Source organism: Passer domesticus, chromosome 8, assembly GCF_036417665.1.
Source record: "Passer domesticus isolate bPasDom1 chromosome 8, bPasDom1.hap1, whole genome shotgun sequence".
Lineage (NCBI taxonomy): Eukaryota > Metazoa > Chordata > Aves > Passeriformes > Passeridae > Passer > Passer domesticus.
The window spans coordinates 43,507,255-43,523,275 of record NC_087481.1 but is presented as its reverse complement, the minus strand read 5'-3'; the positions used below and the strand labels follow the sequence as shown (position 1 = coordinate 43,523,275).

The 16,021-nt window shown below is 40.5% G+C and overlaps 1 protein-coding gene across 6 annotated transcripts in view; it reads left to right on the top strand.

Moving 5' to 3' along the window:
* Positions 1-16,021, top strand: part of BLNK (B cell linker) — an 88,829-nt gene that overhangs the window by 44,701 nt on the left and 28,107 nt on the right. For 4 of the 6 annotated variants that reach the window (XM_064430934.1, XM_064430933.1, XM_064430932.1 and 1 more), the window contains exon 4: positions 14,613-14,678. In XM_064430934.1, the coding sequence (XP_064287004.1) occupies positions 14,613-14,678 (66 nt within the window). Of the gene's footprint in view, positions 1-1,449; positions 1,602-14,612; positions 14,679-16,021 lie in introns of those variants that run through there. The other 2 variants (XM_064430936.1, XM_064430935.1) reach the window with 1 other exon arrangement.

The window sequence follows — 16,021 nt, the reverse complement described above, 5'->3', positions numbered from 1 at the left end:
CACAGCAATATATTCCTTTCTACTTCTTCACACTGTCAGTGTGAATTTTAACTAATTCAAAATTAATTTAATTTTCAAAATAACTTTTAGGGAGTAAAATTGCAAAGTTGACCGGTCCACAACCAGATACAAAGCAACGTGGAAGTCCAGTTTTGTGTATTACATGGCATTCAACATTGCTCCTTCAACATTATTCCTTAAAGCCCACAAACTTTATAAAATACCCCCAAAAAAAGCCACTTGTACACTATCAACCCAACTTAGAAAATACTGTAGTCAAACATCAAGCAATTCCTATACTGAAAGCTCAGAGACCGAAAACACCAGCTTGCCAAGATCACAATCATATTGCTATCAAAACCAAAAATCTCATGGCAGGCTGTTTCCCCAGTCACCTGCACTAACCAGGAAAGTCTGTTTTGCTCCTTCGGTTTCACAAGAAAAAACTTTAGTCAGTACTATGTGGGGAGAAGAATTCCGTGGGAAAACCTAGCCAAGTGGCAATACAGATCCCACCAAGAAATACCTCTGTGTGTCCCAAAAGCATATTGAACGTATCAAAATAAATTAACACTATGTAGATGTACACTTAAAAAAAACAAAACTACTAAGTTTCTTCCCTAGAACAGTCTTAGGTTATAAGCTAAGCTGCAGAGAGGCCAAAGATACAAAAGGGGAGCAACAAGAGGCATCCTTCAAAGGTGCAGAATTCAAACGAATCAGCCCTTCAGGATGTCAACAACTGCCTACCTTGCCCCTCAGAAGCAACTGGCTGCCTCCAAAATTCATCTCTATAGAGGAAAATATGGTTGAGCTTAAGACTGAGCAAAAAGTCCCAAGCTCAGAGATATCAGAGCCATAAAACAGTCAGCTGCCTGCACCTTGGGTGGGAACAGCCTTGCTGCGTCTCTAGGATTAGGGTTTTCTCCTACCTTAGTTTAAAAACAGCGTAAGAAACTTCTATTCTCTTTACAGTTACATTTAAAAGATAGTGGTTTTCTCTCGCTTTTACTAGGGAACCTCAGGAAAGGAAAAATTCCCACGCAGCATGTCCCCACCGGGCACAAATTCACCAGGAGCGGGGAGGAGGAGGGGAACCAGGCCCTGCATCTCTCCCCGCCGGTGAAGTCCCCTGGGCTGGGCAGGTGACAGCGAGCAGGTGCCGGGCCCGGCACGGCTCTCTGGGCTTCCCCCATCCGCCCGCTGCGCGGCCGCGCCGCCCCTCAGCTCCTTTGCTCCTCAGCCCCTCCGAGCCAGCGCGGCCCGGCAGCTCCAGCGGCGGGGGCGGATCAGCGGGGCCCCGCTCTCCTCAGCGCTCCCAAAGGCTCCTCCTCAGCTCCCGGCTCCGCAGCCACCTGTGCGCGCCCCGGGCGGGGCGGAGCCGGGCCGGGCCCCGGGTCCCTCCTCTGCCGGTGCCTGCGGGTGGGACGGGACGGGAGAGGCTCCGGCAGCGCGGCGGGACCCGGCGGAGGGCGAGCCCGGCCCGGGGAAGCCGCGGCGGCTGCAGGTGCCGGGCCGAGGGCAGCGCGTCCCGGTGGGGCTGCGCTCACGGGCATGGACAAGCTCAACAGGCTGACGGTGCCGGCCGGGGAGAAGTTCAGGTAGGGGCTGCTCCGCTCCCGGTGTCTCCGGGAAGGCGGCGGTGGGACGAGCCGCTTCCCGCGGCGCAGCGCGGGGGGATTGGGAGGCGCCGAGGCACGAGGAAGTTGGCAGAAGTTTTAGAGTAAAAGGGAGTTGTACCCGCTGTGACCCGGCGGCCAGGGCGCCGCAAGGAAGTGCGGGAGGTAAACACGGGTCTGGAGTGGATAGCGCAGATTTCCAAGCAAAATGTGTGTCGGCTTCACCTGCAGCGCAAAAAGGGATATTTTCAAAGTGTCTATTTTCAAAGCTGTAAGGAAATAGTGTGTGACTCATTATGATGTATGAGTCTTATGCAAATTAGAAAAACTTAATTAATTGCTTAATGCTTTAATGTCTTGTGAAGATGGCTTTTGCAGTTAAGTTTTGTAATGTTTCCTAGTCTTCGAAAGAATTGGTGGAATAGAGAGAACTGGAAAACGGGAAATGTTCCTAAGTGAAGGAGAACAATGTTAAATACAGGGTTTGAGAGGAAAAAAGCAGAAGCTGGCCATTACTGAAGTATTTTTAGTGTGCGTCGATTCATGTGCTGCTACAGTCGGTACCTCGAGGCTCTTTCATCATGACTTTTTGTATTTCTGAATAGTTAAAAGAAGTTCTGTTTCAGATTAAGGTAACATGGAATTATTTTCCTCCTCTGAAAAAATAAGAATTAAATGCTGAAAAATATTTTTTTCTAAAGTAAGTCACACTTAGGCACTCAATACTAACTTATAAGCCCTTCTCAAGTCTCTCTCCCTCTCCCCAGAAACCATAATGCAGACTGGAATAATCCCTTGTAAAGCTGATTTTGATGGAATGTAGTTTATTGACACCTACTGTCTCCATACTGCGGCAATGTGGTTCGGGGGGTGTGACACGCTCCTCGGCCAGGCACAGCTAATGAAAGCCAAGCAGGCTGCATCCTAATCCCGGGCAAGGATTCTGTGGAAGGATCAGTGGACAGGAGGAAGAACGCAGGGAATTAACTTATTGTCTGCAATTTACCAGCCTAAATAGTGTGAACTGGTTTAAATGGTGTCAGAGCTCAGTGTTGGTCTAAACTAGCTATCTTTAAATAACAAGCTGAGAAACAAGATGGAAAGATTGATTCCATCCATTACTGGTACATAAAAAAATAAACTATGCACCCTCTGCCATTATAAAATTGGGGCTGGGATTCTCCTTCTGCACTTCTGCAAACAATTAAAGCAGGATTACCTTCAAGTATCTAAAGTGGGTTTGTGTGTGAGAGTTATAATGGCCCACAACTTTTTGGTGAACTGATTGAAAAGCCCTAAACCCAAAAGGCAGCACCAGCCCTCTGCTGCACCTTCACATAGATGACACTCTGCATCTCGTCTGAGGTTTTAATATTGTTGTAAAATAGGGAAGAGAAAGAAGTAGCTCTGCTTTCCTGTATTAACCTGAACTGTTGCACGTTACTTTTTCTGTCCTCATGGCCCATTCAGCCTTTTTGTGCAGGGAAAGAAGGAGCACCTGTTTCTGTAGCATGTGAGCATTCTCACCACACACAGTGGACCTGGCATGCTTTGACTTGAGCATGTTGAAATACTCCTTAGAAACCTGGATATTTGGATACAAAATCTTACTAGGGTATCAGAATTTTAAAATCTGAAGGCAAAGCTTTCCATGAGTTGATATTCACAGGATAAATTTAAGAGATATGCAAATACAGGAAGAAATCAGTGTAATGTGGCAGCAGCCTTTTTCTCCATCTTTGAAACACTGGATACCCCCTCATGCTCTGTGACCTGTTGACAGTGCAGTTGACTTCCTAATTCCACACCTGTCTGCATGGAGCACATATAAGTGGTTCAGAGTTTGTACTGAATGTTTCATGATCTAAATGGTTATGTCAAAAATGTACTTTTCTTCATACGCTAAGATGCAGTGCCAAGAAACATTCCTGCCAAACGTAGTTTAAATTTATGTGATTATAGTTTGCATTTTTAAAGACAACTTTCTTAAAATTTCTGCTTTGTAGCAGCAAAAGTTAAAAAAGCACTACTGTTGAGTCTGAGAGAGGATCTTTTGATTTTTTTTAAGTATAGACCTGAAAAACTAGATATTATGTGGTTTTGCTAAGCTCAACTATTCTCCCTGGGTATAGCTGAGCCTACCAGACCTAGCTTTTTGTTGCATTAGCAAATCTTACATCAGATCTGAATTCTTAACATGTTCCATTTGTTAAGTTTATTGCAAAAATAAGAACTATAAATGTTCTTACATGTCTGTCTGCCTAACATGTTGTGGTATGTACGTTGTTTGCAGTTAAGCCACTCAACCAACTTCAGTAATTGTTGGACAGGAATGCTGAAACTTCATGGAATTCCAGCATTAATTTCTATATAGTGTTTCTTATAAAGCATGCACAGTATTATACAAATATTCCCTCAGAGTACATTGTGTGTTCTAACTGCTTCCTTATAGTCAGGAAAAGTTAATTCAAAGGCTTGGTTATTTATTGTGAGATAAACTAATATGTGGTGCATAGAAGTAATTTCATACTTTGAATTGTTTCCCAAAGAGTGGAGTGAATACATGAGCAATAGCCATACTGCCATGGCAAGCTCTAGTGTGCCTGGATTTCAGACTGAACTTCAGGGAAAAAAAGTTATGCTGCAAACATACAAAAATAGATGCACTCATGATCAGGGACAGTAGGCAGCATGGGTAATGGGAAGTTAGCAGCTCAAAAGAAAAGTCTGCACTAACCTTGCAAACTCTTTTGTGGTTTAACTTCCCTAGACTATAAGTCTATGATTCCTGGTATTTACATAATTTCTAGCTACTATATGTGACTGTGTCAGAGCATCTCTTCAGACTTGCTGCAGTTTTTAATTGTGACCACAAACCTTAATGGTGACCCTCTGCCCGCAGCTGGCTTTGCTGTTGTAGCAGAAAGTCTTTTTGAAGGCATCGTCACCACTGTGGTGATGGGCAAACCATGGCACAAACCAAAGTGTGCCACATGCTTTCACTTGCCTGAGGTCATGCAGCCAGCAAGTTCCAGATTGCAAACAGCCTTTTGCAAAAGCACAGTTTCATGTTAATTTCACATGACTCCATTCATTTGCAGCAGTCCGTCTCTGCCCCCAGCAAAAACAAAGGTTTAAAATCCCTATCTCCAAGCATTATGTCCCTTTAAAAGGAAGTGGAAATAAACTGGCAATTTACTTTTCACAGGTTGAACAAGTGTGACTGGGTATTTTTGCAGGATTTTGTATTAGTTCCCGTTGTTTAACAGAAGGGTTTAAATCCTAATTCTATGAAAATCAAGAGGGGTTTCCTTAAGGCCTGAATGTCTGTTGTCTATCAAACCTGGAGGTGTTTACAATCTTCACTAATTTTCTACTGGTAGCTTGGCTGTAACTGCTAGGCTTTTTTCTTTAACAGAGGAACTTCTGGCAATGTGTCTTCTTGAAAGTGTATAGTGGAAAAAAAATAATTCATTTGGGGTTGAAATTTTATTTATTATCTCAAATTTCATCCTATGTATAGGATGCTTTACCATAGGGAGCATTTACTTTTGGAGAAAATGTTTGGGGAATATCTGAATATGAGTTTTGTGCTGTAGGAAAATATTTTATTATAGTAATTCTACTAATTCCTCTTAGTGGTAGCAAACAGTCTTAGAAACTTAATCTGTTTCTTCAAGGCAAATTTTAACTTAGTTTATTGCCTCAATGAACTTGAACAGGTCAAAAGAACAAAAATAAACTCCAGCAAGAAATTAACTGGAGTTTCAAAGGAACCTATGGAATGTTCCTCATGACAGAATTAGGCATCAAAGCTCACATCCAACTTCAACATCTTCTCAACCTCTCGTAAGTTACATAGAGTCCAGAGGAAAGGCTTTGCAAATGATAGCATCATTCAGTGGTTTGGGTTGAAAGGGACCATCCTGTTCCCATCCCTGCCATGGGCAGGGAAACCTTCCACTAGATCAGGTTGTTCAAAACTCCATCCAACCTGGCCTTGAACACTTCCAGGGATGGGACAGTCACAAGTTCTCAAGCCAACCTGTTCCAGTGCCTCGCCACCCTCACAGTAAAGAATTTCTTCCTAATATCCAAACTGCTCTGTTTGATGCCATTCCCCCTTGTCCTGTTACTGCATACCCCTGGAATCAGCTCCTCTCCAGCTTTCTTATAGAGCCCCTGCAGTTACTGAAGGCTGCAGTAAGATCACCCCAGGTTGAACAATCCCAATTCTCTCAGCCTCACTTCTGCTCTGGTGATCTCCTCTTTCTAGCAAAAGTCTAATCTGCCCTAAAGAAATAACAGCTGGGAAGGTCTGCTGGTGTTCAGCACCCATTGCCACCCACAGCCACCTCCTTTCTCAGCTTCCAGTGTCTCCTGACAGCTTCCCACAGAGTACCACTCTGTGGGGAGAGCAGCTTTTGTGGCACACCCTTGCTTTAGCCCAGCAAAGTGTAGGCTGAACATAAGGTCACACAAAATCCCACTTCAGTGATTTGTAGTCTTCAAAGCTGAGTTTCACGGGCACAGGGAAGGGAGGTCACCAGCTGCATTTGCCATGCTGATGAGCACAAACAGAAGTTTCTTTCTGTAGGATTGTTAGGTCCTGTTTGCCATACAAAGCATAGGATTTTGATTAAAAGATAAAGTTTTATAATCTCTATTTCCTCTAGTTTTATGTCAGCTCAAACAGTTCATAAATTCTTTCTCATCTCTGGACTTTGGAATGAAATGAGGTAGGAAGTGCAAACTTCCCCAAATACCACTGCAAAAATCCATTCTTTCACTCAGTGTGACTTCTCCAGTCAAATCCTCTTGCTTCTCCTTCCGACCTTGCTTCAGCACAGCATAGCCTGAATCCCATCTGTATTTGTCCTTCTTTATTCCCTTCTCTCTGTACAACCATTTCATTCTACCAATCCCTTTAAAGCTTCTTTTCTTCTATCCAGCTATGTCATCCAACCTGGACTAATCCCCAGGCTAAAAAAAGCAATGAACCAACCAAAACAACCAAACCTGAAACACGCTAATTTTTATTAAAAACCAAAACCAAAAAAAAAAAAAAGGCACCCACCCACAAACTGAAGGGGCAAAAAAACCCAAACTAAACCACCACATAGGATTTATTCTCACACAGAATCTCCTGCCTATTATGCTGTTTATAGAAAAGTATGTTTAAGTGTGACTGTGATCTGTGTGTGTTTAAAACAAAAATATGGCAATGTGGAATAAACTATGCAGTATAGTACTGAAACTGTCAAGAGATGCCCTGCTTTAATCTTGCAGGTAGACAGCAGTGTAAGAGTGTAATCTCTTCACAAGATCAGCTGTGCTTATGTAGTGCCTATAGCTGCATTCTACTTGTGCTGGCAAAATTATTAAATCATTGGCACAGTTTATTCTATCACTGCTTCACATGCACGCTGTTCCAAATAAAATAAGGCCTTGTAGTGACACTGTAGTTCTGCCAAAATAACTGTCCAGAGTAGGAGCATTTGTCAACCATAGCAATGACAAGTGGCACCGTCCTTGGCCTCCAATTGTCAGTTACTCAGCAGAAGCAAGTAATTTAGATTTGATCTAATGACATAGAGGTTTTTTTTAGTAAAATAATAAATTATTAAGAGCCAAGCAAATAACCCAATAAATTCATTTTCATGCCCATGGGAAAAAAAAAACAACATTCCAGCAAATGTGGCAAAACTCTTTTTTACCAGTTGTTTATAAATGTACCCCACACAGCTGTGTAGAGTGGTACATATTGAATCATAATATGATATTGCAGGTACCCAGTGATATGTTGATTGCGGAACAAACCAGTTTTGTGTTTTACAGAATCACTCAAAATCTACGTACTGCACAGGACATTAAAATGTGATAGATGCTTTGCTTTTGGAAGGCAAATATGACAATCATAAATCGTTACAAAAAAGCCCCACTGGAAAACCATATTAGTTTATATGCTCAGCAGACAAGAGAATTGTAAAATTGATGGAAAACAGTGGCTAAAAGGGACAGTACTTTCCCATTTGGCTCTAGGGTATCATCTTAGATTTTTGGTAAACTGTAAGAGGATGCAATGTAAATACGTCTGGTTTGTGCCAGCTGTAATAAATTACTGAAGAGTAACAGAAGCTTGAAAATTCTATTAGCATCTTTATCCTAATTGGTTAGTATATGCATTTTGAACAAGTCTAGTTTCCTGACATAAGCAAAGCCTGATGTGCAATGTTACAAGTTTATGACCTCAACATAAATTACTACACAGTAAATACTTGAAAAATAATTGAAATAATGTATTTTATATATAAATGTAAAATGTCAATTATAATGAGTACATAATCTGCTCATAGGTATTATGAGGCAATAATATGAAAAACATGAGTGTATGTTTTTCAGGCTTAATTCAAGAGGAAACTGGGTGAAGTAAGCTATTAATAGAAGAGGCTATACCATATGTCTTAATGTTTCCTTCCTATCTTAAAATATGGATGCTGTAGGCATCTCTGCAAGATGCACAGAGGCAGCAAAGTGCTACTGAAGCTGTAGCTACACGGCCAGTTGAATCTGGCATAAGGCTGAGCTGCTGCCATGAGAGCAGGTCCCTTTCTTCCAGCCTCCCAAGGCCCTGCTCACCCTGCCCCTCTCTGCCCTCTCACTGGCACTAGGGTTCCAGTGACCATGTGACAGAGCTGGGGCTGATCCTGCTGATATCTAAATTGGCAAAAGAAAAAAGAAGTTAGTTTCCCAGCTGGAATTCCCATGATTCATCATAGCTGGGGAAGCACCGAGGGCAGAGAGGAGCGGAATTTCCCCTTTCAGTGGCAGCCCACGTGGGCTCCATTAAAGTGACATAGGGACCAGCCAGGGAATTTCTCCAGAGTTTTAACAAAATTTGATTGGCTTTAGAACAAAACCAACAAAACTGATCCATGAGCAGCCTCCATTGGGTCCCTGTCAGTGCCACCCCTCATCTATGATGGGTATAATGCTTCTGTAGCTTGAGCAAGAACACTTTCAGCCCAAGTACAGCAGTGTTTGTCAGTGGGAATATTCTGGGTCCATACCAGATTCTGTCTTTATGCATTTCCCTACAATGCCTTTCTGCTTCCTCTTCTTCTTGAAATATAAAAGCCACTTAAGTCTTGTGAATTTCTGCTCTTATTCTCCTTTAATGACCAGGCTGTAGGGTACTAATCCTTCAGGGAGGTACAGCACTCCCTTAGTTTTAATTGGAACTGTATTTTAGAGTAGCCTAATGGGTTGAACTTCCTCCTGTTGCTTGAAAACCTTCCAGAAAAGTGGAGTCAGTCTTGTGAATGTGGTTTCTGTGCGGGGGTTGGGGTTTTTTTTGTTTTGTTTTTTAATGCATTAACTTACATCCAGAGAGCTGGTCCAAAAATGATCAGCAAACCAAAAAAAAAAAAAAAGGCTCAAAACAGAGCAGGTCACTTACAGAACAGAAAATATAGCTTACCTTTTTTATGTCAAGAAGTGTCATGTAATAGTCACTTATATCTTGTAATACCTCATTCTTTTCTGTGGTCCCTATGGTGTCACTGTTATTCAGTTGGGATAAAGGAGAGAGCAAGCTGCATAAGAAGGAAGAGGTGTCCAAACCGTGAAGTGTTTGTTTGTTTACAGGCCAATTCAAGTGCTTAGCATTGGAAACCTAGAATGGGTTCTTTCAATATGCAGAACTCCCAATCACCCCAAAGTACTTACACTGGTTACTTTCAGGTTAGGCATGATTTCTGTCAAGAATGTATTATCTCTTTGCATGCTACATATTTTATTAACTCAGTAATATTAGTACTTACCAGTACAAGGAGAACTGACAGCTTTTTTGTAAAGATTACGTAGAGGACAAATGAAGATGAAAAATACAATCAGTATTTAGCTTTCTGTGCCTCTGTGTGTACCATGTAAACACACACCTGCTCTAACTACAAGGTTTGTCTTTAGGCAAAATAGTGGATGATTCAAAAGTGAGCAGAACAGGATGTTTCTGAGACATTAAAAAATCAACACTCTTGTGAAAATGAATATAAACTATTGTTATTTCCCCTTGTGCATCTCCCAAACATTGGTGAGAACAATTCCTTGTTTCTTCTTCCTCTCAGATAGGTAGCTGTAATTGACTTCTCCCAATAAGCAAACCCCTTTGAACTTTTCTTGTCAGCTTTGAGATAAAGATCAAAGGCTCAGTGCCTTGAATGGATGGTTTGGTGCCACAGGTTACCACCTCCAGTTCCAAACTTCCTTTTCTCCCTCCAGGAAAGCCATTGCTGGGGGTGGATAAAACCCCAGAGTGTATGAGGGTCTGTAAGGCCCTACCTTGGACCAGTAGCTACTGAAGTAGTTCATCTGACTGCACGTCAAGGATTCTGCTATCTCTCTTACACATTTTTATGTATTTTACACATATCAGAGCCATAGACAATACCAGCTGTGACCCAGGTGGCTGTTTCCACCTGGCATTTCCTTGCAAAGGACTCCCACTCTTGCTGTTCCAGGTAGAATATGATATAAGGTTGTGTGCATGTGGGGATCTGAAGCACCTGAAGGAGGTCTAAGGAGGAATTAGATGCTTTCTGTAATTGGTATTTCTTTTTGCTTTCTACTGAGGAATTAGAAGTGAAGTTGAAGGGGGTAGTTTTATAACATTTAATTGCATTGTCTTTGAGGCACAAAAGTGACCAGTAATATGAAAATACATCTGAGCAAGACAACCAGTTCACCAAAGTCCATGTTCTTCCACAAAGACCATGGCAGGAGCATGGCTTTCATGGAAGCATGGCATAGGAAATGTGGTCCTTTTCTAGTTTGTTAATTCAGTTTGAGGAGATATTTCAACATAAGAGCTACGTGCTTTTCAAAATTTCAAGTAGTAGTTTTACAAATCCCCTTCTAGGTAAGTAGATTCTCCCCCCAAAAGGAAGCAGGAGTCTTCTCTTTCTCCAGAAACAGTAACTTTATTAATTTGGTCATCTGCATAGCTATTTATAAACCTGAAGGATAACAGAAACACAAAGCTGAGATCAGCTGGGGAGAAGGTGGTGGAATAATTGTGCTGTGAGAAGCCATAAAGGAGGAGTCTGGACATGCTGTTCTTTCTTTAGTTTCATATTGTAATGTGGGAGTTTTTTTAATTAACAGAAGTAGCTGTAAAAATTTTTAGTTTTCTGTTCTTTGAGTTTTTGTTTGCACCTTAGCTTTTATTCTCCAAATTTCATTATAATCTTCCTTGCTTTCTGTTTTGTGGTTCTTTCCTGTAAAACCTTATAGCTGAGGCAAGTGGGTATTTTTTGAGATTTTTTGTTTTAAGTCTAAAATTTGCACTTACTAAATCCCATTCTAGGTTTCTAATGCCAAGTATTTAAATTTTCCTGAAAAAGAACCCAAACAAACAAAAACTCTGAAAAACTTTTTTTTTAAAGTGATCCTCCTTTCTTAAGCCACAAGTGAGTGCTACACCTACCCACAGTCTTACATAAAGTGAATGGATGTTGTAATCTTCAGAAAATGTGACTTTCTAGGCACAGAACTACAGGCTGTCCTGTCAGTGAGAAACAGATATACCCAAAAATGTATAAGAACATGCAATTGTCATGCAAATTGTCTGATTTACAGTATGTTTATTTGTTAAATTATTTTTACTGTTTTAAAACCAATTCAGCTTCATCAGTTCAAGACCTAACTGATGTGAGGAGGAGGAGAAGGAAAATACAGGCCCCTGAATGAATCAATATTGCTTGTAAAAGCAATAACAGATTTATAATACCCATAAATACAATTTCTCAAAAACTAGTCTAAATGATGAAGAATTCCCTATTACACAAATCTGTCTGAAAGTAAGACAGACTTCTCTTTCTCAAGTCTAGGGACTCTGTACCTCATCTCACATCTGAGCTGAAAACTTATTACCCAGTTTATTCTTCTTCATTTTTCTCTTTAAAACCTATTTTACCTTTGGAAAGCTTTTGTAGGATAGTGTGCAGACAAAAGAGCCAAAGGCTTCCAGGTGATGTTTGAAGGTGGGAATGTGTCACAGGCCAGGTCCACCCATCATCCTCACTTCATCATCACATATTCCTCATAAGCTGAGCTGTGACTGGATCAAAGAGAGGGTGGGTTTGTTTCATTTGTTTTATCTTGAGGCAGCTCTGCCAGTCCTTGAGTGCATCAAGGTGTTTTGTCACACAACAAATCCTTCTTTCAAGATGTATGATACATACAATGGGAAAACTTTCCACCTTCCTTCAAGTACTTATCACAGCTACTGACCCCTTTGTCATTTGATCTGATAATTCTGAATTACTGGAGTTTTTAGCTACAAAAATAGCAACACAGGGCTAAAGTGTTTTGGTTTAGGTTTCTGTCTTTTTTTTTTATTCCTTCCAACATGTAAATTTCTAATGTACTTGTAAGAAACCTAAAACTTTTTAGAAGGACCTACAGCCAGGACTTCCAAACTTACAATCTGCAGAACTTTGAAAATCTATTGTGTGCTACGAGATCCTAATCAAAGGGTCCCATCCAGTCTGTGCAAGGTACAATTAAAATGGATCTCAAAATATCTATTGCCAAAATGTGTTTTCAAAGATTAGCAGCAACACAGACTGCAAACCTGATTTTGCATAAAAAGATCCCAAGCAGGTTTAATGAAGAGTTGGAGCTTGTAGTTAAAGAAGCAACTTTAAGTTTTACCTCTTGATTATCTTTAATTATATGCAGTGCAAAGTAAGACGAGCATTACTCATTGTTTTTATTTACAGTACTAGCTGATGGAGGTCCTGAGTGTTTCTGCTCATCCCAAGACAGCACTAGAGAATAAACAGTAGTTGGTGATGAGGTCCTGACTCAGAGGTTTGTGAAGGAGGAGGTTGTAGTTCTGTACCTGACACAAGGGCTGCCTGCACTGGGCCATGGGAGCCTCCATTTCCTGGATGCTCTCGGGGCTGCTGCTCTGGTGAGCTCCTCTCTCAACAAACCCCTTGAAGTACAATCTCAAGTATTTTAGTACTAGTCAGATATGTAGATTCAGTCAAAACTTTAGGTGTATAAATGCCCTTCTGTGCTTCACTTTCCTCATCGCTCTGGAATGGCCTTTGGGCCTGGGATTGAGTGCTTGAAAATTTGGAGAACCCTCTTGCCACAGACTTTTCTATCTGCCTCTCATATTTTCTTCTGTCTCTCTAAGATCATAAATCAGACAGCTCTTTTCAGTTGTTGCCTTTTATATGGCCTGGCACTTCTAGCAATTTCAGCCTCCAGCTAACTGGACAGAGTGGTTTTTGCAGCTCATTCAACTCTGTGGGTTGAAGGGGATTCCACTTGAACAGGAGATCAGCTGTGCTTGGTGGCTTCCTACACTCCCCACTTAGTGCATTGGTTATCTGCTTAGTCTCACAGGCTTCAGACAAGATAAATTGTCATGGGGCAACAAACAAGGATTTTAACAACTCCTACAAGAGCTATGTAACTTGAAAAGCTGAAAAAATTCACATTAGTGCATATTAGGTACTCTCTAATTTATCAAAGCTGCAATTAGAAATCTAAATGCCTCCGTAAAAAGAATAAGGAATAAGAGACACAGGTTTGTAATAAATTTGACTCTGCAAAAAATGGGAATGTTTTCATGTCAGTCCATCTGCTTGGAAAAAAATATCATAATAGCACCCGTGCATGTGATATACTAATTTAGATGCACCTTTTTTAATAGAAATATGTAATAAAATTATCTTTTAAACTATAGCCTTATTCAAGACTCATGGAACATCCATGATGCTCTAATCAATTCACCTAAATGTGAAAATGAAAAGCAAATTAATTCATGTACTTGTACTTATCAGTTTTGTGTTTAATCTTATTTGCATGCATGTGTGAAGATTTTTTTTAGCAAACAAATGACAACATAGAATAAAACCAGTAATGTGAAAAAGCCCACCTTTTATAAAATAAAGTAATAATTTTGCTAATGTAAAGATATTAGTGTCAGTGATGAGCAATAAGCAATATTCAGATAGAAAGCTACAGTTAGATTTTTGTTGGTGAGTTCTATCTCTGACAAACAACAAAAGAATATAACTGATGCTGACATCCATCCCTAACTGAAGTCTGGCAAGCCTTTTTGAAAGAAACACAAACACTTACAACCATTCTCCCCAAACTAGAACTAAACCATTTAGATCTCCTCTCATTCTTTTCATTCCTCATTACTTTTCATTTATAGACACTGCCAGGTGCCAGCTGGGGCACAGCACAGAAACAGCAAACTGCAGATGATGGCTATTTCTGATGTTTCAAGCAGAACCAGAAGCTGAGTCTGTTAAGAAAAAAAAACCCAACAAATACAACAGAAAAGCAGAAGTTCTTCTGAGCTTTTCACCTCAGATTTAATGTATCTCGTTAGTCAGATAATAATCCAAGCTACTTTATAGATGTAGTACATTGTTATTGGAAATTTTGGAGCATTTGAGAAACACCTGCTTCTCACAACTATAAGTAATTAATTTCTCTAAATTAGCAGGTAACACTATATCATTTTGCTATAAATTATCAGTTTGAATTTTCAGCAGAAGTTAAAGATGTGCTTGTGAATTATTTGTCCATTATTGACATTATATGTAAGTGTCCCATGTATGGCCAGAAATCAGAGGGCATAATCATTATAGCCTTGCTTGAGTTTTGAAGTCAGTTCTAGATAAAATGTCAACATTTAAATATTCTAAACTATTAATTTAGGCAAGGATTTATTTTTTCCTGTTGCACGTACTCTTAAATTGATTGTTTATACCATATTTAATTGTATTTGGAAGGATAACACAAATAATGCTAAAGAGCTCTTTAAAAAGAAGGAAAATTTCATGCACAAATGATTTAGCAATTAAACTACTTATTAAAGATATATTGAGCATATTTTTCTTAATTTATATTAATTTTCAACCACTTGGTAAATTAATGCTGGCTTTGTTTAATATCTTACAGGAAGCTTCAAAAGATGGTGCATGACATCAAGAAAAATGAAAGTGGGATAATAAACAAGTTCAAAAAGTAAGTTTGCAATGCCAGTCCCTAGTTGTATCAATGTGGGGATGTTTGGATTAAGAGCAGAGTGGTGTGTAGTACTTCAGTACTACAGAGGGATGCACTTCAGTGCACGGAAGGAGCTTCAGTTCAGACTGCAACCTGCAGAACTGTCATCAGTATTAAGAGTATCATAAAGGAGTTGCAGAACTGGAGTCCAATGATAGGTTGTGTTTGTGGCCTTGGAAAAAAAACCAGTATTTGAGTGAAGAGCCTTTTTTGGAATGTTTGCTGGGAATGGTCATTGCTTGTTGTTTGCACGTGTGCCTTTCTCCTTAGGCAACTGTTTAGGCTTCCTGTTGCAATTAAGTTGAATTTGAGCTCCACCTTGAACCAACTGGTCAGGCATCATACTTAAAATTTCCATAAAAATGCAAAGTCCTCCTGTGTTTCAGTCTTATAAAACAAAATCCAGCATTACCTAACACCCTTATTCTAGTAAGATATATTGAACAACATGCAGATTTTGTCACGTGTGTCAAAGTATTATAAAATATTCATATGTATTTATACACAGAAAGAAATTCCAGTAATTTTGCATCCTTGTCAAATGAATACACTATTCAGTGTTTCCAGACAAACATCTATTTAAAGCAATTAGCTATTTAGCACACTTTTCTTAATGCAACAGCTCATTTGCATTGAAATTCCATTTGGATGCGATTTTCTCATTCAGATGTCTTTCTTTGCATGGGTCATTGGCAACAAAAGTATTAAATACTTTTAGAAGTTAATTACAATGCCTGTCTGCAGTGTTTCCAGGACAACCATGTTAAATTCTAGAAATACAGCTCTTGTACATAAAAGACACGTGGAAGCATTGTTTTAATTTGTTTTTAAAGAGGGACCATGATGTCTCCCTCCAAGGGAAACAGCCAATTCCCGGTGTGTCCGAAGGCATCAGTCAGCTGCTGGCAGCAGCAGTAGGGCCCTGCCTGCTCTGGCTGTGCAGGAGCTCTGGAGAGCCAGGCTGGCTCAGCTCCAGCCCCAGCAGGGCTGGTGTTGGTGGGCAGCTGCTGGAGCTGCCAGAGGAGGGGGATACACTCCCGGGAGCAGCAGGACTGCCCAGCTCTCCTGTTCCCCAGGCAGGAGGGGTAATCTTGGCCTCCCAGCCCTCCTTTGTGCTCTCATTTCCACAGCTGTGTTTTCTGCCCACAGACCATGAGCAGGCTCTGGTGGTAAAACACCTGATCTATCAGATGGATTTTTGAGATAATTTTTTTTCCTTTACTCATCCTCTTTCACTCTAAGATTGCTGCAGTTCACAGTTAATCACAGTCACTTGCTATACTTACTTATTTCCATGCAAG